Genomic DNA, 24,844 nt, shown 5'->3' on the forward strand with positions numbered 1-24,844 from the left:
AAAATTGCTTCAAAATTATAAGGGAGCATGAGAAATCAATCCAGCAGCTGCTAGACGATGCAAAGAAGAATAACATAAGACTGATTGGGCTCAATGAAGAAACAGGAGAGAGTGCAGATGACAAAAAAACTCTTCACAGAAGTAATGGCAGAAAACTTCCCAAGCAGGGGGAAAGAACTTGACATACAGATAAGTGAGGCAGGGGCCGGGGATTTAGCTCAGTGGTTCCAGCACCTGCCTTGCAAGCGCAAGGTCCCAAGTTCGATCCTCAGTACCAAAAAAAAAACCCACACACACAGATAAGTGAGGCATATAGGACTCCAAATAGCCTTGATCAAAAAAAATCTACACATAGGCATATAATTGTTAAGATTCCAGAAACTCAACAGAAGAACAAAGTTCTACAAGCAGTTAGAGAAAAGAAACAACTCACATACAAAGGAAAGCCCATCAGAATCACAGCAGACTTCTCAACACAAACCATCAAGGCAAGAAGAGCTTGGAGTGACATATTCCAAGGCCTCAAAGAAAACAGCCTCCAACCCACATTGATGTACCCTGCAAAACTATCTTTCAACATTGATGGAGAAATAAGATAACTTTCATGACAAAGAGCACCTTAGGAACTTCGTGAATATCAAACCAGCACTCCAAAAAATTTTACACAGTATCCTAGGAACAGACATTGAGGATCACAACCCTAGGAAGCAAAGCAGAATGAACCCATCTGGCACGACAAGAAATTAAATGTAAAGGGGGAGAACCCAACAAAAAAATTAACAAAAAATAGGCAATTTTTGGTAATCCTGTATTTAAATAATTGGACTGGTAAGTAGTTAAAAAATAGAAATCACATTTGGAACAGTTAGAGCAACTGAAGTCTCATCAGATTAAGTTCTGAATAAACCATTATCATTTTACAGAATCTATTTGTCTTTTATAAGTCATACAACCAAACTGGACAATAAGATGGAAAGCATTAGTCCTTCCTACATGTATTATTTGATAGCAGCATTAATTTTTGTAATTCATCCAGGAATTTGGTATTGTTTTGGTTCACTGTTTTTTAGAATGAGGCAATTCTAGGAGATTCCATTTGACTCTTCCTACAATTATGGTCCTCTCTCTAAAGACCAAGGAGTCAATAAGGGTATTATGACAGATGCTGAATATGTTTAGTCAAACTGCATTCAGAAAATGGGTGTGGTTCATGAAATGGGCAAAGGCCAAAAATTTCTCTTATGACTTGAATTCCATAAGCTCCTCACTCTGGCTAGTGGACCACATGGCATTTCACGCTCCAGGAATTAGTATTACAATATATTTCTCAATATCTTGATAAAGGCAGACACTTAAGGGAATAGTGAGGCTGAGAAGACGAAATACAATCACTCCATTTCAATAAGCTTCTGGACTGCTTGCTCTACAGTTAGTGAGGCTGAGAAGACGAAATACAATCACTCCATTTCAATAAGCTTCTGGACTGCTTGCTCTACAGTACTCTAACAAGTTCCAACAACTCAATGTCATTTAATATCCATAGTTCAGACAACTAATGGTACAAACTGGAAGAACTACTTTTAGTTACTTAACCCAGTACAGTGTACCCAGAATCTTAAGTAGATATGTCCAGAGCAATCCACTATTACTGTCCTTTCTCCTTGGTCTAACACTCTTGAATCCATTCCCACACATATTCCTCAGGTTTCAAGCAATATAAGTTAGTAAATTACTCTAAGTTATTAAGATGTGGTACTTACTCCTCTAAGATCCTCCAGGATTTGAGTTTAATTCTGTGTCTCAAAGAAATGAGAGATAGAAGGGTTCATTTAGAGGTGGATTAGTGTTTCCCTATGAGTCAAAAATCCCAGGTGAAGTAATTAGAAGGTCTTTAGGCAAGCAATAGAAGGAAAAATGACTGCTTCTCAGCAGTGAGGATGAGCAGGATTTGGGGGATTCGGGGCAATAAAATTTACTGAAATCTATTCAAATAATTTCATTCCTATTTTTAGGTTTGTTTCTTTCCTAATCAATAACCTAATTCTAACATTGAGAGGCCTAGTGAGGCCACATACTCAATATACACTGTATTTCAGGCAAGTTCAGGATGAGACATTGAGTTGTGTTTTCATAAGTTATGATGGTACAATCAAAAATAAAAGGGGCAGAGCTGGGGGTTTACCTCAGTGGCACCTCCACCTGCCTTGCAAGCACAAGGTCCTGAGTTCAATCCCCAGTACCAAAAAACAAAAAGATTCTATTAGGTCAGTCAGAGCAGTTGTCTGACTTTCTAGACATTATTGGAGTCCTCAATTTGTCATTCTTTTCTATTAGCTCTTCAATGAAGTCAGAATAAGGCAGCACATCTTATAATCCTTATACGCTTTGTTTCCAACAAAATCTTCCCTTGCAATAACTGCTTGGTCTCACAAGCCTTGTTTTTACAGATACTTTCTGATTCCATAACACTGTGTATAAGAATTCTTTTTTTTGGGGGGGGGGGATCAAACTCAGGACCTTGCACTTGCGAGAAGGCAGGCACCTGAACCACTAAGCTAAATCCCCAGCCCAAGAATTCTTAACATTGTGGTAAGACCTGGGAAGTGAGGAACACGGGAGATAAAACATATACTGCCTTGACTAGTGCAACCACTGTGGAAATCAGAATGCAGATATCTCAAACAAGTAGGATTAGAAGTCCCATTTGACCCAGCTATTCCTCTAATGGATATCCTCCCAAAAGAATTAAAAGAATCATACCACAGTGATAGATGCACACCCATGTTGACAGAGGTGCAGTTTGTAATAGCTAAAACTTGGAAACAGCCCAAATGCCCATCAACTGAAGATTGGATAAAGAAGATGTGGGGTTTTTTAATAAAATGGAGTACTACCCACCCATAAAGAATGAGAAACTAGAGACATTTATAGCTAAGTGGATGCACATTGAGGCCATTCTCTTAACTGAAATAAATAGGACACACATGTGTAAATACCCAATAGTTTCTCTGGTGTGAAAAACTAAAAGTGCAAATAAGGATCAAAATGTATAAATGATATTGTGAAATAGGAAGAAAAGGTCTAAAGAAGTAGGGGAAGTGGGAGGGGTAGGGGAAAGGAAAGAAGGGAAAAGAAAAATATGAGAAAAGGAAAAACATGGAAACAAAGTCTTTGTAAATAGGGAAGGGTGGAGGGGGTGAAGGGAGGGCAGGGGAATGGGGAAAAAATAAGAACCAAGATATATCATGTATAGGTAAAAGATCCCAATGATGAATGTAACTGCATTGTATACCTAAAATGTACCAATAAACTCAATGAAAAAAAAACATATACTCCCTTGGGGAATACCTAAATCACTGATAACAAACTGGTTTTAAAAATAAAACCATTAAAGGCACTGCCAGTGAGTGCTGAGAAGGAAATGTTATTTCCTGAGAAACAGGTTATTGGAAACCAGAGAAAAGAGGATTGTTGTTATACAGTAGCAGACTGTTTAATTATGGACTGTAATTATGTAGAAGAAAAACTTATAAATGATCAACTTAGATATTTTGCTGAGGAAATTTCCAAGCAAAGGGTATATGAGAATGAGAATATATATATATTTATTGTGGCCTGGTTTCTTATTGCTTATCATAAAATGGAAGAAGAAAAGAGAAAAATTAATGGAGAAGTGCTAAACAAAAGAGAACCAGAACTTACTGGGTCATTAAATTCTCAGCCTATCCAGCTGCAACAAATGTTAAAATGTAAACATTTACCAAAGTTTCCTAATGTCATTACTTCAATACTTACGTGACTTTTAACCATGTTTCTTTTAGTTTGGTAAGGTTACATATTTTAAACATACATACCTGATATAAAACAAAACCAAGAACAGGAGTAAGCAAAGGCATAATTTACCCCAATATTTAGGATAATAATTCATGCCACACTAAGTAGTACTGAATCTTTAACTTTGAAGATGGGTATCAAGTTTACATATTTTTATGTCATTATTTTACATCATAACATATAATCCTTTATACATACCAAAATGTACTTAATTAAAAATTTAAAAGAACAGAAGTAATGAAATACCTTGATTTATTATTTCTAATCAAATAATTAAAAGAAAGATTTATAGGAGGAAGTACCTGTTTCGCTTCCTGTTTCATGACCTCTATGGATCTGCTGCAAGCCAGGAATAGGCCTTGTTGTTAGATACCAAACTGCATGTAGGACATCTGTGGCATGTATACGATTGTGATCTAAAGTCACCAAAACATTTTATAGAAATGATCATTCTGTTAGGTTTCTTCTGAGACATTTAAAAAGTAAAGAATATTCTAGTCATACGATATTCTAATCAATAAATTATAAGTTAGAATAATTTCCCACAATTATATTTTTGTTTTACCTAGTTTTAAAGAATCTTGATATGTTAAAAAAAGTTCTCTTTTTAAAACTTTTACATATAGTTATAAAAACAGTTCGAGGGCCAAAGAAAAGGCAGGGAGAAAAAAGATAATTGGAAAATTTTGCCTTATTTTTTTAAAATTTTGCCTTTTAAAAATACCATGTGGTGTCTGGATTATAGAGATATAATATAGGAAATGGTTTTTGCACAGAGAACAGTTATAGATTCCTGATTTTTTTTTTTTTTTTTGGTACCAGGAATTGAATTCAGAACTCTGCACTTACAAGGCAGGCAGCGACACCACTGAGCTAAATCTCTGACCCAATTCTGGATGTTTATGCTTTTACAAAAAAGTTTTTTTTTAATATGAGGAACACTTATCTCTCAGATTTGGTATACTGGTATGTAAAAGCATCCAGAATAGTGTCTGACATCTACTATATGATAGTAAAAGATTGGTTTCCTGTAACACCACTATGTGAAAAGGCAATGTTGCATAGAAGTCAGATGGACCTAAAACTGAGACCAGCTTTGCTATCTAGTTTTGAGATATTTCTGAGTTTTTATTTCTCATCTGTAATACAATCTCTGAACAAAGATTAAATGACATAACCTACATGAATATGATTATATAGTCAAAGCATATATTCAATAAAATTCAAACACTTCAGCACATTAATGAATACCTACAATATAGAATCAGCAGATGATACAACAGTATGGGTTCATGCTGTAAACGTGACATAGTGTCAATCCATTAGGAACTCAATTGGTAATATAATTACTACCTTTTATTGATGATGTACCATGTGCTCTGAATTCTAATATCCTTCTCATTGATCACTTTATATTATCATTCCCTATGGGGTACGCACTATTGTTATTTCTATTTACAAATTTATAAACTAAGTTTAGAAAAGTTAGGTTCAGAGCCTGTTTTCTTAACTAATCTGTTCCAATTAGAGCTGAGAGTGAAGGCTTCTTACCATCTTTCTTTCCATTCTCCTTCCCTTGAAGAACCTTGAAGCATCTGTATACTCAATTCATAAAATTCAACCACTTCTTAAATATATAGTTTGTAAATGAGAGTTATAGTGTACATAACTCACTTTAAATTATTAAACATCATTACTAATGGGTTATGACAATTTAAGAATAACATACTCTATATAGTTGAATTCCCAAATAATGTATCCACACAGAGAACTACAGAATGTTTCAACACATAAATCTGTAATTTTTCCTACTATGAAGTTCAAATTATATTCAATCCAATAAATCAAAAATTATTCACTAAGTTAGAAAACAAAAACAAATTCTATTGATGAATTTTAAACATTTTAAAATGCACACTTTTCCTAAATTCTTGAATTGATATTATTAAACATTTGAAAAGATAAGGTACTCAAATAATTATTAACACAGAAAGATGTACACTGTATCATAAGTGAAAAGTAGATTATAAATAGACATCAATAGTATTAGTTCACTTTACAAAATATAAATTTATGTAAGGAGGTTATATTTATAAGATGTATAGCAGAATAATAAGAGTAGTCAGTTAACTGTGGTAGGACACAGATTTAAAAAAAAAATCTCTATTTAAAAATTTCCCAAACATAAACTAGTAGAGCTGGTACTACATGCCTGTAGTCCCAGTATGGTATTTGAGAAACTCAGGCAAGAGGATTACTTGAGCCCAGGAGTTCCAGATAAGCCTGGACAACAGAGTAAGATCTCATCTCAAAAAAAACCAAAACAAAACAAAAAAAACCCCAAACATGTAGTTTTAAAAATGTTCAAGGGACCATCTGAAGAGAAAGATAATAGTTTCAAAATCAGTACTATTTGAACTTAAATAATAAGATATTTTAATACTTACAAGGAATATCTCGATAGCCATTTTCTAATGCACGAAAATAGTTCAGGAACTGCTGAGTGGGAATTTTAAATATTTCCAATAAACCAGTGTCTTGAAATAAGGTATACATAACCTAAATGTCAATTAAAATAAAGTTCACTTTAAAATCAGAATTTCTATTTGTAGCTGAGTATAATATGCTTTGCGATTTGAATTTATAAATGTTAACCATGTGAATGTCTTCAATTAATAAAAACTTTTCTATGATTCTTTCTAGACAAGTAAGAAAGGAAGACATCACACTAAGGGCCTTGAAAACCAAAGAAAGTTTACTACAAGTATCATGTCCCAATTTTTTAAATTTTTATGCTTCTCTTTAGGTTTCTATTCATAATCTACTGAAGGGCATTATGAATTCTATTCCAAATTAATCCTAAGTGTTAAAAAAGTCTGAAAAATATAATATTTATCACATTTTTGTCCCTAAAGAATTCAATGAGCTGAACCTGTATGTCCATACATAATCTGTCCATAGGCTTATGCATTTCAATATTTCAAGAAAGTAAATCTGATACTTTATGTGGACCTACCAGGTAGAAACGTAAGTCTGGGTGGCAGTAAAATGGGAAGTATTTTTCCATGGTTCTAAACATGTTTGGCATAAAGTATAGGAAGAGTAGGTGAAAAAAATGAAGCTTAAGTTTCAGTACTTAGAAACTAAATCAATGTTCACGTCCTTTTCAACCTCAAGAGTCAAAAAAAGTAAATATTCCTTTTTTAGTTTAAATTAAATTCCATTAATATACTCAAATAGACTAATTTTCATGTATATGTAATATATATAATTGTTTTCTATAAATTTAGTTCTCTGAAAAAAATAAATGAACAATGTCATTATTAAACTAGTACCTAAACCAACATTATAGTTAGAATTTGCTCCGTAAAACTTTGTGAAGAAATTAGTTTATAGTAAAAAAGTAGAGATTTGAAAACAAACCTGACTGAGAATGTTTCCTGATTTTTCTCCCATCTTTTCTACAAGCTCAAATATTTGAAAATTCCAATTGCTCATCTTTTCTATCAGTGAGTTATAATCTTCTACTAAAGTCATGCCCAGTGATGCTTCCTGTTCAACCTGTTCAGGAGAAAGCAACAAAAACTTTACCTTTTGTAAATATTGTTTAATAAACATCTAAAAGAGGACACCAAATTGAAGATCAAAAATGGCCAGGGCCAGGGATTTAGCTCAGTGGTTTCGCCGCCTGCTATGCAAGCATAAGGACCCAAGTTTGATCCCCGGTACCAAAAAAAACACAAAAAACAAAAATGGCCAGTAATAGTTATTATAATGGTTATCTCAAATAATGTACTTTTATCTGTATTTCTTACGTCTTCCCCTTTTTTTGAGTACTATCTCCAGACAACTATAAAAATGTCTCTTGGCATCTATGTGTTACTTTGATAAATAAAAATGTCATATTTTCAAATCAGTACACAAATCTGAAATCTATTATTTTCATTTAAAAAGTTACAAATATCAAAGGATGAGAGAAGAAAATCATCTGATTGTGCCGGCATTAACGTCCCCAAATAGGTTGATGAGATTATTTCCTAAAAGTTTAAAGTTTGAACATGAAAGGAAACGAAAAAAATGCTATTATAAGTAGATTATTTTCACTATTTTTAAATGACTTTGCACATATTCTCTATAGTTTAAAATATACAAAAAAGTATTATCAGGATAAAATATATCTACTATAAAACTAAATGTGTTTATTTAAAAATGAATGCAGTTTGTTGTTCTACAAGTTTAAAACTAATTATTATTTGTAACCCAAGCGTTTTTTCAGTTGTAGTGACTTCTCAGCAAAAAACTGTAAAATACTAGTACATTAAAAATCTTGTTCTGAAAAAAAAAATCTTGTTCTGGATGAAAATAATGAAACTAGTACTAACTACAATTGTATTTCACCTTAACATAATCATATTGAAAGTTTATTTTTTACATTTTGTTGCTGGGCCTCTTCGGACAGGTGATTATCACCTTCCAATATTAATTTTCTATAGGCTCTCTTCTCTGCTTCCTCTTCTTGAGCTTCCAGAAAGTTAAATGACTCTTCTGTAAAAATGGTGTTATCTTCTTCACCTTTCAAAAAAAAAATAGCAATAAATAGAAATAAAATTTGTCTTAAATGTGTAACTTTAAAAGGAAAATGGTTACTGATTAAAAATACTCAGATATAGTGAACCATAATGGAACTCAAGCACCTTGTGCTTAGGCAATACAGACATTTCGCACAATGTATGAGACATATCTACTCATCAATAAAAGAGAAGGGTGGATTCTCTTTATAAAAAGAGAAACAAAAAATCAGTCCCTACAAATAGGAACTTTATTACCAATTTGATATAAACAATTCTCAACATCACTGGGTTTTAGATACAAAAACTCATGTTCATAATTAGAAATGAATGAGATTAAGCCACATTAAGACCACAATGTCATGAATTGTGAGTTATTTCTCTGCCCATATGGTAATATTATTCTTCTCAAGTTACATGGAAAGGGGGAGCAGCATTGGTACCCAAATGATATTCATTCACATGATTAAAAGTGGTCCATTCATTCTTATTCTATACCCCAAATAGGAAATTTTCCTAAAACTCACCAACAATGGTTGAATGAATTGTGGTATATTCATACAACTGAATACTACAGAGCAAAGAGAATGAACTACAATCACAAATAATAATACACATAGGTGATTCTTAAAATATAATGTTCAATGAAGGAGGCCAGAAAAACAAGTATAGAATCTGTAATTCTTCTTAGAAAAAGTTCAAAAGTCTATTAAAACTGATACGTATAAGTACTGAAAGACAGGAAGATCACTACTTTGGAAGGATATAGCAGGAAGGGGGTATAAAGTGAAACTGAGGTAATGATATTTAATCTCTTCATCTGGGTACTGAATGCATGGTATATAAAAATTCATTAAGGACTGGGGATTTAGCTCAGTAGTTCTGCCGCCTGCCTCACAAGTGCAAGGTCCCAAGTTTGATCCCTGGTACCAAAAAAAAAAGAAAAAATTCATTAAGCTTTCAGGATGTAGAGTTAAAAAATTTATTCTATTAAATAAATAGAGTTAAGAGCACTCATTTGAGATTCAGAAGAACTAGATTCAAATACTGGTTTTGGTACTTCATAAAGGCAAGTTTTTTACCCCTGTAAAATATGAATAGTATTACCTTACTAGATGTTACACATAAAAAGGTGAAAAATAAATGGTAATCAAATCTAATTCTACAATACCGAATATATCAAAAAGGCATGGTTGACACAGAAAGTATTATCATATTGAAAATACAGTTTTCCCAAATGAAAATTAAATTACTTTAAAAAATGAAATTTAGAATACAGTAGTCCTCCCTTATCTAGTTTCACTTAATATAGTTTCAGTTATCCATGGTCAACTGTGGCTCAAAAATATTAAAAGGAAATTTCCAGAAATAAAATTCATATTTTAAAAAATTGTACACCAATCTGAACACTGCCATGAAATTTCAAACACTCCTGTTCCATCCTGGCCAGGACAAGAATCATCCCTTTGTGCAGTGTATTTATGCTGCATATGCTACATCCCTGCTAGTCACTTTGGATCCATCTTAGTTATTCTAACTGTAGTGGTACTGGCAAGGCTTGTGTTCAAATAATTTCACTTAGTAATAGACTCAAAGCAGCAGAGTAGTTTTTGCTGCTGACAATTTTAATACAGTATATTGTTATAACTGTTTTATTATTATAGTTAATTTTTTACTGTGCCTACTTTATAAGTTAAAGTTTACCATACATGTGTATGTATAAGAAAAAGCAAACTATATATAGAACTTGGCCCTATCTACAGTTTCAGGCATTCGCTAAGAGTCTTGGAACATATCCTTTGCAGTTAAGGGTGACTATATATCATTGAGGTTATTAGTTAATTAAGGCTGTACCTACCACAACATTCTAAAATAGCAGTTAACGTAAAAATTGTTGGAATTGAAGGTATATTACATTATCTACTTTTTAATCATCTGAAATTATAATGCTCTCTGCCATATAACAATAAAAGCAGCTAAGAAATTGTAGTAATTTCTTTTCCAAAGATGTCTACATTATTATTTATTACACACACTTTTTGGATATGTATTTTTATCACTTCTCTATCAAGAAAAAAATATTTATTTACCAACCCCCAGACCAGTGGCGGTGAACCTATGGCATGTGTGCCACAGCTGGCTCTTTGTTATCACTGAAAGCTCCAAAAGGATCACCATCATTGTTAATGCATGAACTGTTCTGATGAACAGAATATGGTAGAAGTGACAGTTTGTTCTGGGTTGAGCCATTAATTAAACTGGCAGCTTCTACATCCTCTTCTCTTTGAAACTAAGCAACAAATTGGGAAAATGCCTATAGAAAGGCCATATTTAGATGGACTGGTCAATAGCCAAGAGGTATATAAGTACAGTAATCTATCTTGGAAATTCAGCTCATTAGTACCCCAGATGAAAGCTGCCCCGGCCAATATCTTATTACAATCATAAAAGTCCTCAAGTAAGAATCTCTCAGATGAGACCAATCAACTCAAAAAACTATGAGTTATTCTTTTCTATGACTCCTTTAACTGTAATTACTGCTGTTAACATCCACCTTCTGTACATTGTCTTAACTCAGAACACTATCACAGAATATCATAGATTGAGGCTTACAAACAAATTTACTTCTCATAGTTCTGAAAGAGGCTAACAAGTCCCAAATCCAAGTGTCAGCATGTTGAAATCTTGGTAAGGGCCCTCTTCCAGGTTGCAAATTGCCAATTTCTTACATGGTGAAAAAGGAGACTTGCTGAAATTTCTTTTATAAGGTAACTAGGGACTGGGGATTTAGCTCAGTGGTTCTGCCACCTGCCTCACAAGCGCAAGGTCCTGAGTTCAATCCCCAGTACCAAAAAAAAAAAGTGGTCTGTATAGGGAACTAATCCCACTTAGGAGGGCTCTACCCTCATGACCTAATTACTTCCCCCAAATCCCACACCTGCTACATTCAGGGTTAGTATTCAAACATATGAATTTGGAGGGAGCACAAACATTTAGCCCAAAGCATAAGTGTACAATTTAACAATTTTAGTAAATCTAAAATGATGCAACTATCATGACAATCCCATTTTTGAACATTCTCATCATCCTTAGCAAGTTCCTTCATGCCTATTTACAGTTAAGTCCTATTCTTACCCTAGGCAACAACTATTCTGATTATTATCTCTATAAATTTGCCTTTTGAGAATTCTGTATAAACGTTACCCATATAAAACAGACCCTGACTTCTTTTTTTTTTTTTTTGATACCAAGGATCGAACTCAGGGCCTTGTGCTTGTGAAGCAGGCAGTGGAACCACTGAGCTAAATCCCCAGCCTCCCTGACTTCTTTATAATAGCATTTTAAAGCTTATCCATGTTGCAGCATATATCAGAAGCTCATTCCTTTACTTGCTAAACAGAATTCCACTGTACAGATGTACACATGATGTTTATTCATTCACAAGTTGATGGATATGTGTACTGTTTCCAGGTCTACATTTTCATGAATAGTGATATTATGAGCATGTCTCTGAGTACTTTTATTTTTATTAGATAGCTTCTTAGCTGTGTAGCACTGCTGAGTCATATGGTAAATGTGAAATTCTAAACACTGTCAAAATGTCTTCCGAAGTGGTGATAATCATTTTACATTCCCATGAGCAGTGCACAAGGCTCACAATTTATCTGTATCCATCCACATGGACTGTGTTGTAATTATAGATGCTCTGGAATTTTACCACAATAAACAAAATCTTTTGTTCATTTTTACACTGAGTAGTCTGACTTATTAATATTGGGTTGTAGGAATTCCTTATACATCATGGATACAAGTCCTTAGTCAGACATAATTTGAAGATGTTTCCTCTTAAATTGCTGTCTTTTCCTTTTCTTTCATCTTTTGGAAAGAATGCTTTAATTTTGCTAAAGCTCGATTTGCCAAAATTTTTTAGATTGTGAAATTGTATCTTAAAAATCCTTTATTCAATCCAATGTCACAAAGACTTTATCCTATATTTTAGAACTTTTATGGCTTTAATTTTTATACTTCGGTCTATTATTTTTAGTTACTTTCTGTGCATGAAGCGAGTTAAGGGCCCAAGTTCTTTTTAGGCCAAGTAGGTATCATATTGTCCTAGTACCATTTGTTGAAAAAAAACCTATCTTTTATCCTTTGTATTGTCTTGACATTGTCAAAAATCAACTGACTACAAATATAAGAGTTTCTTTTTTGAGTCTCAGTTCTGTTCTCTTGATACAGGCTCACCATTGTAACAATACCACAATGTCTTAATTGATGGCTTTGTAACAAGTTTTTAAATCAAGTAGTATAAGTCCTCCAACTTAGTTATTTTTTCAAATCTGCACTGGCTATTGTATGCATTACGTATTTCCATATAAATTTTAACACCAACTTACCAATTCCTACCGAAAAAAATCTGCTGGAGTTCGATAAGGACTGTTTTATATTTGTAGATCAATTTAAGAAAACCCATGTTAATAATACTGAGTCTTCTGGTCCATTATTATGAAATGTACCCCAATTATTTATATTTTCTCTAATTTTTCTCAGCAATACTTTATAATTTTCAGCACACATCTTTTACTTGTTAAATTTATCCATTCTTTTTTATAATATTGTGAGTGGAAATATTTTCTTACTTTCAATTTACAACAGTTTATAGTGTGTAGAAATAGAACAAATTGTTGTATACTGATCTTAAATCTTTAAAAACTTTTCATTAGTATATGTTGTAACACATAATGAATATATTCGTAGTGGGGTATTGGTACATATATCAAATCTTGATCCTTTTATTGCCCCTTCTCCTCTGTTACTCTCCTTCCTACCTCTCCCCATCACCAGATTCCCTTAATCATCACCAATTTTGTGACTTTGTTAAACTTGTTTATTATTGCTACTAGTGTGGTATGTGTGTGTGCATGTATATATGCATATTTCTTTGGGATTTCTATACAAAGGACCATTTATAATCTGTGAATAGTGATGGTTTCATTTCTACCTATAAATTCTAAATGGTTTTATAAATTTTTCTTTTTAATTTCTGTAGCTAAAATAGTATAATGTTGAAGAAAAGTACTGAGCCCTCAAATTGCATCTTGTTATTGGTCTTAGAGGAGAACAGCATCAGTCTTTGTCCATTAAGAATGTTAGGGGCCGGGGATTTAGCTCAGTGGTGCTGCCGCCTGCCTCGCAAGTGCAAAGTCCTGAGTTTAATCCCCAATACAAAAAAAAAAAAAAGAATGTTAGGTATGAATATATCTTTTGTCAGACAGAAGATCTTCCTAGTTATTCTTAGTTTGTTTTCTAATCACAAAACAAATGTTAGCATTTGCCCAACCCTTTTTCTTCATCTATTGAGATTATCATGTGGGTTTTTTTTTTTTCCTTTTACTGTGGTGGATTACACTGATTGATTTCTGAATGTCCAATCATCCTTGCATTCCTAGGGTAGCATTTAGTCATGATGTGACCATTTTATATAACTGAATATAGCTGAATTTAGTTTGCTAGTATTTTATTAAGAATTTCTGGGCCAGGGATTTGCCTCAGTGGTTCCGCCACCTGCCTTGCAAGTGCAAGGTCCCAAGTTCGATCCCCCATACCAAAAAAAAAAAAAAAAGGATTTCTGTATCCATACACATAAGAGATGCTGGTCTATAATATTTTCTTGTGATGAACTTGTCTGTTTATAGCATGAAGATAACACTGGTCTCATAGAATGAGTTGGGAAGTTTTCCCCTCTTCTGTATTTTTGAGAGTATGTGAAGGACTGGACATCATTGTGTATTTTTTAAACAACACTTGAAGATGTAAAAACAAAACAAAAATTACTTCACTGACTACTATAAAAGGGTGAATTTTATAATATGTGAAGGGATTTACTAGAGCTTATAAACCTTGAAAGGGCCTATTTCTGGTTTAATCTTTTCTTCTAGGGTACAGCACTTCAGAGTTTACCAAGTTATGCCTACCATGACAAGCCTTCTACTCCAATGTCTATCTTCTAAAGCTATTTCCCCAAAAACTGCTGATTCTACCAGCGACTGGCCCCTCTGGAATTGCGGGACCCCTTTCTTGAACTTTTCTCCTCCAGATCTTGTACTAGTAGTTCTTGGGAGCTTATTAATACTTTAATAGATTAATGAATATAATTGATTAATTAGAACTTTAGTTTTGTTTTGTTTTTTGGCGGTACCGGGGATCGAACACAAGACCTTGGGCTTGTGAGGCAAGCAGCAGAACCATTAGAGCTAAATCCCTGGCCCCTTTAATTAGATTTTAAAAAATAATTTCTTCAGCTTTTCTAACTGCACTTAGGAAAAGGCTGGGCTGAGTTAATACTTAAGTATCACTTATAGCAGGGCCGCTGATTTCAAAGTTATAAAACAATTATAATATTATCAACAGGATTTCTTGTTTGAGGATATGTTCAAAATGATATAATCAACCAAATTTTAAAATAACTCCCCTATGCTACAAAAATTTATGCAAACTCTTCTGAGCCCAGATCATGTAGTACAAATTTCAACATTATTAATAATTTCACTATTTACCAGCACTAGCCATAAACAAACAAGATTACATTCATTTGTACAACACATTTTCACTCTTCAAAATACTTTTATCATCTTCTTAAAAATTTCTCTGTAATAACTCTTCTGTGAATAAAGTAAAAATATTATAATATTCATTTTGAAGAATGATAAATGAAGGCTGGGCTATAACTCATTGTTAAGAATGTTTTGCTTAAAGAAGAAATTATAGACAGTTTTTGCAATTAAATGATAGTCCCAATACAACATACAGGAATCTATGGGACACAATGAAAGCAGTTCTACGAGGGAAATTCATAGCAGTGAATGCCCACACTAGGAAAACAGACCGAGCTCAAATAAACAACTTAATGCTGAATCCTAAGCTTCTAGAAAGAAGAGCAAGACAAACCCAAAGCTCGTACAAGGGAGGAAGTTATAAAGATCAGAGCAGAAATCAATGCAATGGAGACTAAGAGAACAATACAAAAAAAAATCAATGAATCAAAGAGTTGGTTTTTCAAAACAATAAATAAAATCAATGAACCTTTAGCCAATCTTATCAAAAGAAGGAAAGAAAAGGCTAAAATCCATGCAATTAGGAATGAAAAAGGTGAAGTCACAACAGATCCAGCAGAAATCCAGAGGATCATCAATACCTACTTCGAGAATCGGTACTCTAATTAAATGGAAAACACAGAAAAAATGGACAGGTTTCTAGATACATATGAATTACCAAAGTTGAACGGAGAAGATATAAAAATTCTAAACACCCCAATTACAATCACTGAAATTGAAAATGTAATTAAAAATTTACCAACAAAGAAAAGCCCAGGTCCTCATGGCTTCACTGCTGAATTCTACAAGACATTTAGAGAGGAACTATTGCCACTACTCTTTAAACTCTTCAATGAAATTGAAATGGAAGCAATACTTCCAAATTCATTCCTGGAAGCAAGTGTTACTTTGATTCCAAAACCAGGGAAAGACCCAACCATAAAAGAGAACTACAGGCCAATCTCCCTAATGAACAAAGATCCAAACATCCTCAATAAGATACTGGCAAACATAATACAGAGGGTCATCAAGAAGATCATACACCCTCACCAAGTCAGATTTATCCCTGGGATTTAAGGATGGATCAACATACATAAATCAGTAAGTGTAATACACTATATTAACAGAGTCAAGGACAAAAACCATATGATCATCTCAATAGATGCAGAAAAAGTATTTGATAAAATTCAACACCCATTCATGATAAAAAAAAAACTGCAGAAAATTGGAATAGAAGGTCTTTATCACAACTTGATAAAGGCTATCTATGAAAAACCAACAGCCAACATTATACTAAATGGTCAAAAACTGAAAACCTTCAAGCTAAAATCAGGAACAAGACAAGGATGCCCACTATCACCACTCCTGTTCAATATAGTTTTGGAAACATTAGCCACAGCAATTCGAAAAGACAAAGAAGTAAAAGGAATAAATATAGGAAAGGAAGAAGTTAAACTGTCATTATTTGCTGATGATACGATACTCTACATTGAAGACACAAAAAACTCCGCCAAAAGACTTCTAGACTTAATTGACAGATATAGTAGACTAGCTGGGTACAAGGTAAACACTCAAAAACCAATAGCCTTCTTGTACAAAAATAACAGTCTCACTGAGAGAGAAATTAGGGAAATAATCCTTTTCACAAAAGCATCCAAAAAAATGAAATATCTAGGAATCAGTCTAATGAAGGAAGCAAAAGACCTCTACATTGAGAACTACAACACTCTGAAAAAAGAGATCAAAGAGGATATAAGAAAATGGAAAGACATCCCTTGTTCCTGGGTAGGAAGAACCAATATAGTGAAAATGGCCATACTTCCAAAGCTGCTATACAGATTCAATGCAATCCCAGTTGAAATTCCAGCAGCATACTTCACAGACCTTGAGAAAACAATCCAAAAATTCATTTGTAACCAGAAGAGACCTAGAATAGCAAAAGCAATTCTAGGCAACAGAGACATGGTAGGGGGGTATCACAATCCCCAACTTAAAATTATACTACAAAGCCACTGTGATGAAAACAGCATGGTACTGGCAAAGAAACAGACCCAAGGATCAGTGGAATAGACTAGAAGTTACAGAAACAACTCCAGACATACTCAGCTACCTCATCTTTGATAAAGGAACCAACCACCTTCACTGGAGGAGAAAGATAGCCTCTTTAATAAATGGTGTTGGAAAAACTGGATTTCAACTTGCCAAAGATTAAAACTAGACCCCTATCTTTCACCATGCACTAAACTAAAAGTGAAGTGGATTAAAGATCTTAATATTAAAACAGATACACTAAACTTGCTGGAAGATAAGTTAGGTAGAATTCTTGAAGGCACTGGCATAGGAAAAACCTTTATGAACAAATCCTCAGTAGCACTGGAACTACCACAAAGAATCAACAGTTGGGATCTCATCTTATTAAAAAGCTTCTGCACTGCAAGAGAAACCACCAACAGAGCTAAGAGACAACCTACAATGTGGGAAAAAATTTTTACCACCTGTTCCTCAGACAAAGGTCTACTATCTAGAATATATAAAGAATTCAAAAAAATCAGACCTCCCAAATTCAAAGACCCAATTCAAAAATGAGCATCTGAAATGAACAGACATTTCTCAGACAAAGAAGTAAAAGCAGCAAATAAACACGAAAAAATGTTCAACATCACTGGTCATTCGAGAGATGCAAATGAAAACAACACTGAGATTCCACCTCACCCCAATAAGAATGGCTGCTATCAAGAAATCAAACAATAACAAATGCTGGCAGGGTTGTGGGGAGAAAGGAACCCTTCTTCAACGTTGGTGGGAGTGCAAACTGGTGCAACCACTGTGGAAATCAATATGGAGATACCTCAAACAACTAGGACTAGAAGTCCCATTTGACCCAGCTATTCCTCTGCTGGGTATCTTCCTAAAAGAATTAAAAGAATCATACCACAGTGATATATGCTCATTCATGTTTATAGCGGCACAGTTTGTAATAGCTAAAAATTGGAAACAGCCAAAATCCCCATCAACTGGAGATTGGATAAAGAAGATGTAGTTGGTTTTTTTTTAATAAAATGGAGTACTACTCACCCATAAAGAATGAGAAACTAGAGACATTTATAGCTAAGTGGATACACATTGAGGCCATACTCTTAAGTGAAATAAATAGGGCACACATGTGTAAATACCAAATAGTTTCTGTGGTGTGAAAAACTAAAAGTGTAAGTAAGGATCAAAATGTATAAGTGATATTGTGAAACAGGAAGAAAAGGTCTAAAGGAGTAGGGGAAGTGGGAGGGACAGGGGAAAGAAAAGAAGGGAAAAGGAAAAATATGAGAAAAGGAAAAACATGGAAACAAAGTATTTGCAAATAGGGAAGGGTGGAGGGGGTGAAGGGAGGGCAGGGGAATGGGGAAAAAATAAGAACCAAGATACATCATGTAAAGGTAACAAGATCCCAGTGATGAATGTAACTGTATCGTATACCTAAAATGTACCAATAAACTTAATGAAAAAAAATAAAGCTAAAAACATAAAAAAGAATGTTTACTTAGCATGTACAAGGATGTAGATTCAATCCTCAGCACTGAAAAAAAATTAAAGATGGATAACTGGACATTAAACTCATTTATCCATTTGAAAAAGCATAGTAAGAAACTGCTCTTAATTTCAAATATACATTTCTTGTGCAATCTCACCTGACTTTCCACTGTGGAGGTCTGCACCATCTGGTTCACGTGTTGAAATATATTTTAGTATTTGGTTTCCACAGCTTATAGAATAAAACAGACAAATATACCCATATGATTACAGGGAAAAAAGTTGTTTTTTTTTTTTTACTTAAACATGATTAGAAAAATCTCCTTGATTTTTAACTAAGATCCCTTGCTGGGCTTGGTGGCACACACCTGTAGCCCCAGCACTCAGGAGGCTAAGGTAGGAGGATCTGGGAATTCGAAGCCAGCCTGGGCTACAGAGTGAGTTCAAGGCCAGCCTGAACTATATAGTGAGAACCTGCCTCAAAAAACAAAAAAAAAAAGGGCCGGGGATTTACCTCAGTGATTCTGCCGCCTGCCTCACAAGCGCAAGGTCGCAAGTTCAATCCCCAGTACCAAAAAAATTTTTTTAACCAAGATCCCAACTGCTACACATCTTAATAGTCTACTCTCTTTATAAACTATAATCTCTCTTAAAATTAAATCTCTCTATAAACTAATCTTAATATTCTAATCTCTCTGTAAATCTCTCTATAAAGGACACAAACATCTGTGTGTCCTTGAGGGATGTAACATATTTTTGAAAGTCAACATTGGGATCTGAGGTAAACCTATACTCTTGTCAAACCAGAAATGACTGCTAATACCATATGAACTAAGTACTGTGAACAGGGACTAAAGTAATGTATAATAAAATGATTCTCTATTACTGACATGATATGATAGGTAGAATAATATTTCATTTCAGACAGATCATTTAATTAGAAAATTAATAACACTGAAATAAGAAAAAGTTTATTTCAAATAAACTACTAGATAAAAAAGGAAGATGAGATAGTCTTGATTCATAATCCAGTTATAAGACAAAAAATTCTAATAGTTTATTAAAATAATCTATATTTTGAAACAAAATAATAAAGTTAGGAAACTTACCTGTTACACAGATTGCTATCAGAATTTCTAAGATGCTGATAAAAATCTGGTGTACTGGGAAAATTGCTCAGAGATCTGTGTACAACAACCCTTGGCTTAGTAAGAAAATCAGCAGTGTCAGGAAATTCTATGGGTGACCGATTAGTTAGAGAACCAGCAGACACTAGTCCATGGCTGGGAGAATTCACAGGACTCAGGCTGGGTAAAACACCTTTAAAAATGGAAAGAGGAGACAGATAAATATATATCCATATGTATGCATTCACTGTATACATTGTTTTTTATAAAGAGCATTTTCCTTCAAAAAAAGTATTTGCCGCAAGCGCAAGGACCCGAGTTCGATCCCCGGTACGAAGAAAAAAGAAAAAAGTATTTGAGGGCCGGGGATTTAGCTCAGTGGTGCCACCACCTGTCCTGCAAGTGCAAGGACCCGAGTTTGATCCCTGGTACCAAAAAAAAAAAAAAAAAAAAGCATCAACAAAATAGTTGTTATATTTGTCATCAAAAATGACTACTGAGTAAAGAGAATAATAGCACAAAATAGGTAAATATTGATAGCATGACTAAAATGTACATACTGTATGGCATGAATTTTCCTAATTCATGTTGGCCTTTATCTTCCACATTTTTAAAAAGATATTAGCATGATTATTCACATAAGCAAAGTACCTCTACTGAATTTTATTGATTTATTCAGTTCATTCAATTTTATTAAAGAGCTAAAGTTCCTAACAGCATTAAGTTAAAATATAAAATTATATACTAATAACAGATCCCTTTAAAACATATATATATATTCAAATATTTCATGCTCATTGATTCATTCATTCAACAAATATTTGAAAGCTTACTATGTGGTAACAATGTGCTGGTTTTCACAATGCAAAAAAAATATCATCCCTATAACTCAATGAACCTAGAAAATAATGGAAAATAAAAAGAAGTGCTAAAATGCTAAAAAAAAGGGGGGTGGGCAGAGTGCTTCAGGACCAAATAGTATGTCTCTCTAATCCAGTTGATTTTTTCCAGAAAGCTTTGGTAGTTCTTTGAACTAAGGCACTGTGAGTTTACCTGAAGAGAGGTAAGCAGATATAAAACTTTAGTTGTAAATAAAGATTCAAGTAAAGTTTGATTCAGAGAGGAAAGCAAGTAACAGTAATTAAAACCTACAGCATTTTAGTGGTAAAAACTTATGTGTGATGGAATCAACTTGGCCAGGCTGTGTGCCTGGTTATTTGTTCAAACACTAGCCTAGATGCTGCTGTGAAGATGTTTTTAGATGTGTGTAACATCTAAATCAGTAGATTTTGAGTAAAGTAGATTAACTTCCATCATGTGGGTAGGCCTCATCCAATTAACTTAATGTCTTATGAGAAAAGACTGGGGTTTCCAAGGAGAAAGAAATTTTGACTCCAGACAGCATTCAGATTCAAGACTGTAACATCAGCTCCTGTTAGAATTTCCAGTCCTCTGGAAATTCTAGACTGAAATGCCAGACTTTCTAAGTTTCAAAATGGTGAGGGCCAATCTCTTAAAATGAATAAATTCTCTTTCTTTCCATGTTTAATATATATACATGTGTATATATATATATATATACACATATAGATATATTCTTTAACTTTTGCCAGTATGATGATAAACAGAAGGATAATGTTCTTTCTTTTAAAACTTTCTAATTACTAATAAAAGTTAAGCACCTTTTAAGTGAATACGTCATTATACAATCTCTTTTCTGAAGAGTGCTTGTTCAAGTCATCTGCTCCTTTTAATATTGGATTGTTGTGACAGACACACTTGAAATCTGTCTCTTTGATCCCTGCCCCTGACACTGAGTGCAGGAAAGAATTATAACTTGCTTCTTATAAAGGATGATGGGATATTACTCTCATAATTGTGTAAATTATAGTTTCCATCTTGCTAGCAAACTCACTCTAGAGATTCTCCTTGTTGGATTCATGAAACACACACCCTTAGTGAGGAAGACCATGTAACAAAGAATTGTGGGCAGACTATCAGAACTAAGGTGGCTACCAGAAAATAGCCATCAAGAAGGCAGAGCTGGGGCCAGGAGTTATGGTGCATGTCTGGAATCCCAGCACTTGGGAGGCTGAGGCAGGAAGACTACTGTAAGTTCAAGGCCAGCCTGGGCCACAGACTGAGTTCAAGACCAGCCTGGACTACAAAATGAAACCCTGTCTCAAAAACATTAAAAAAAAAAAAAAAGAGCCATCAAGAACCCACAACCAAAAGAAATGAATTTTGATCGCAACTGAGTAACTGAATGTATCTGGAAGCTGATTCACACAATTGTTCTGCATGCAGAATATAAGAGCTGTAGGGTCCGGAAGGCTTCCACCCAGATTTCAAAGAAAAACTTGGGAGGCCAGGTAAGGAGTACCTAAAAGGTAAGTGTCTGAAGGTGTAGAAATGAACCCAAACTGAAGCAGAGACTCTAGGAAATTGGAAATGCCAGGAATGTGGAACATCTGCCAAGGAAAGCTGTACCCTGAGAGTGGAGCCAGCCCAAGAAGAGAAGCCATATGGGCTGCAACCAGCAAGGCCATAGAAATGGGGCCACCTAAGCCCTCTAGGATTCATATCTCACCATGTGCCCCAGATGCTGGACATGGGGCTACAGGACTTAATGTTTGCCTGCTGGGTTTCAGTCTTGTTTTGGTCCAATTCTTTTCTATTTCCCTTTTCAAATAGGAATGCTTAGTCTGTGTTACTGCACCTTGAGATTATATAACTTTGTTGGTTTTTTGTTGTTGTTTCGTTTCAAAGAGGTTCACACCTAGGAGTTTGCCTGGAGTTTCAAGGAGACACTGACTTAGAATTTTGAAAAATGCTGGAACTGCTGAGACTTTGGAGGAGAGATTGTTACATTTCCAGTCACATACAGGATAGTTGAATTATGTTAGAACTATGAATTTGGTATTTATCTTTATTTGGAGATTGTGTTTTTAGGAGATTTATTTGGGTAGCAAGTTGATGAGATGTGATATATGGCAGGATGGAGTGTCAACTTGATTGCCTGTGAGGTCCACCTGGAGGACTGGTAGCACACACTTCTGGATGTTGTTTAGGTGGGACATGTGGAGGCAAGGCCTTAGAGTCTATGGCTGGTCCCTCACCCCTTCCTCTCTGGCACTGCTCCCTGCTCTGCTTCCTGACTACTATGAAAGCAGCTTTACTCTGCCACATGCTTCTACCATGATGTTTGTGCCTTGAGGCCATCAGACCATGGACTAAATCTCCTTGAAATGTGAGCCAAATTAAATCTTTGGGGATGGCAGTGGGGATTAGGTTTCACCATGTGAATTTGGGGGATGTACATTCAAAACATAGCAACCAATAATATACTTTCTATAAAATGTTTATTCTGGATATTTCATATATATAGATTCATATGGCTTTTAGTCTTTTATGACTGGCTTATTTCAGTTTTTCAAGATTCCTTTATGTTGTAGCATGTATTATTACTTCATTCTACTTCTGTGTCAAGTAATATTCTCTTGTATGGATAAGTAACATTTTGTTTAGTCATTCATTGTTGTCTGTCTTTTTATTAACCGACATCCTAGAGCAGTGATGGCAAACCTTCTAGAGCATTCAATGATACAAACAGCCTGCTGTGGCACGCATGCCATAGGTTCACCACCACTGTCCTAGAGGATATGAAGTAGTAATTCATTGTGGTCGTGATTTACATTTCCCTATCAATGACTGCTGAACATTTTTATATTATAGGTTGTTTGTATATAATTTTTGAAGAATCAATTCAGATCTTTTGCCCATTATTTGACTGGCTCATTTGATTTTTATTATTGAGATTTCTTTATATATTCTAGACGCAAGTCTATTTCAAGTATATGATTTGCCAATATCTTTTCCCACCCTGTGAACTGTCTTTTCACTTACTTGTGTCTGTTGAAATACAAATTTTTACATCATGGATCATGCTTTTGATATCATTTTTTAAGAACAATTTACTAAAAAAATCAAAGTAACAAGTATTTTCTCCCATATTTTCTGCTACAAGTTTTGTAATTTAAATTTTCTCCACATAGGATTGATTTTAACATACAGTATTTGGCTTCTAGTTCAATTTCCTAGTACAGGAAGTGAAATGGACAACTTTTTTGTAATATGTACCATTTATTGTATGTATATATTTAAGGTCTACAACATGATAGACAGTAAGGTTGTTTCTGTATCTTGGCTATTATCAATAATGCTGTAATGAATATGAGGGGATATATAGGGTACTGATTTCATATCTTTTGGATATATATCCAGAAGAGGGATAATTCTAAACTTTTTGAGGAAGCTACACACTGTTTTCCACAATGGCTGCACCAATCTGCATTCCAAACAGAGTATAAAAGTTCCTTATCTGCACACCCTAACCAACACTTATCTTTTATGGCTTTAACTGCTATATTTGAATTTGTAATGCATTTCTGAGTTAACTTTTTAGTATGGTAAGAGGTAGGATTCCAAATTAATTCTTTTGCACATGTATATTGACGTCTCCCAGCACCATTTGTTGAAAACATTATTCATTTCCCCAGTGAATTATCTTGGCATCTTTATTGGAAATAACTTGACCATAAATATAAAGGCTTATTTCTGAATATCAATTCTATTCCACTGAATTGGAATATACTTATGACAGTACCATATTCTCTTGGCTGTCACAGCATGGTAAAATAGGAAGCGTGAGTCTTCCTATTTCTTTTTCTTTTTTATTAAAAAATTATTTTGGTATTCTGGGACCCTTGCATTTCCATTTGAATTTTAGGATAAGACTGTCAATTTCTACAAATTTTGGTAAGGACTGTGTTGGATAGGAAATGCTGCCATCTTAATAATAGTAAGCTTTCTGACCCATGAACATGGGATGTCTTTACATAGCTCTTCTTTAATCTATTATCTTGCTATTTATTTCCTAGTCATCCTTTCAGTTTTTGTTTATTTTTCTTTACTTGGATTCTTTGGGATTATTTAATATTTTATCATGCCATTCTGCCTCTTATATTAGCTTTTTAGTTACACCCTTTTCTATTATCCTTTTAATTGTAATTCTGTACATTACACCATGCATCTTTGAAGCATTACTCTCTTCTAAATTAGAACTTTTTACTACTTTTCAATCACTACTAGTACTCTACAACAAGTTTAGGTCCATTTACCCCTCCCCTACCCCTTA

The 24,844-nt window shown here is 34.1% G+C and overlaps 1 protein-coding gene across 1 annotated transcript in view; it reads right to left on the bottom strand.

Annotated features, from left to right (window-relative positions):
* Pde3b (phosphodiesterase 3B) overlaps positions 1-24,844 on the bottom strand; it is a 155,963-nt gene that overhangs the window by 19,401 nt on the left and 111,718 nt on the right. The window contains exons 6-11 of the mRNA XM_087211612.1: positions 19,630-19,840; positions 18,679-18,752; positions 8,267-8,406; positions 7,258-7,395; positions 6,282-6,393; positions 4,137-4,250 (exon numbers count right to left, since the gene is read on the bottom strand). Of these exons, the coding sequence (XP_087067738.1) occupies positions 4,137-4,250; positions 6,282-6,393; positions 7,258-7,395; positions 8,267-8,406; positions 18,679-18,752; positions 19,630-19,840 (789 nt within the window). The remainder of the gene's footprint in view (positions 1-4,136; positions 4,251-6,281; positions 6,394-7,257; positions 7,396-8,266; positions 8,407-18,678; positions 18,753-19,629; positions 19,841-24,844) is intronic.

Source organism: Heterocephalus glaber, unplaced genomic scaffold (assembly GCF_053883595.1).
Source record: "Heterocephalus glaber isolate CG9 unplaced genomic scaffold, H.glaber_assembly_v1.0 deba00001428, whole genome shotgun sequence".
Classification (NCBI taxonomy): domain Eukaryota; kingdom Metazoa; phylum Chordata; class Mammalia; order Rodentia; family Bathyergidae; genus Heterocephalus; species Heterocephalus glaber.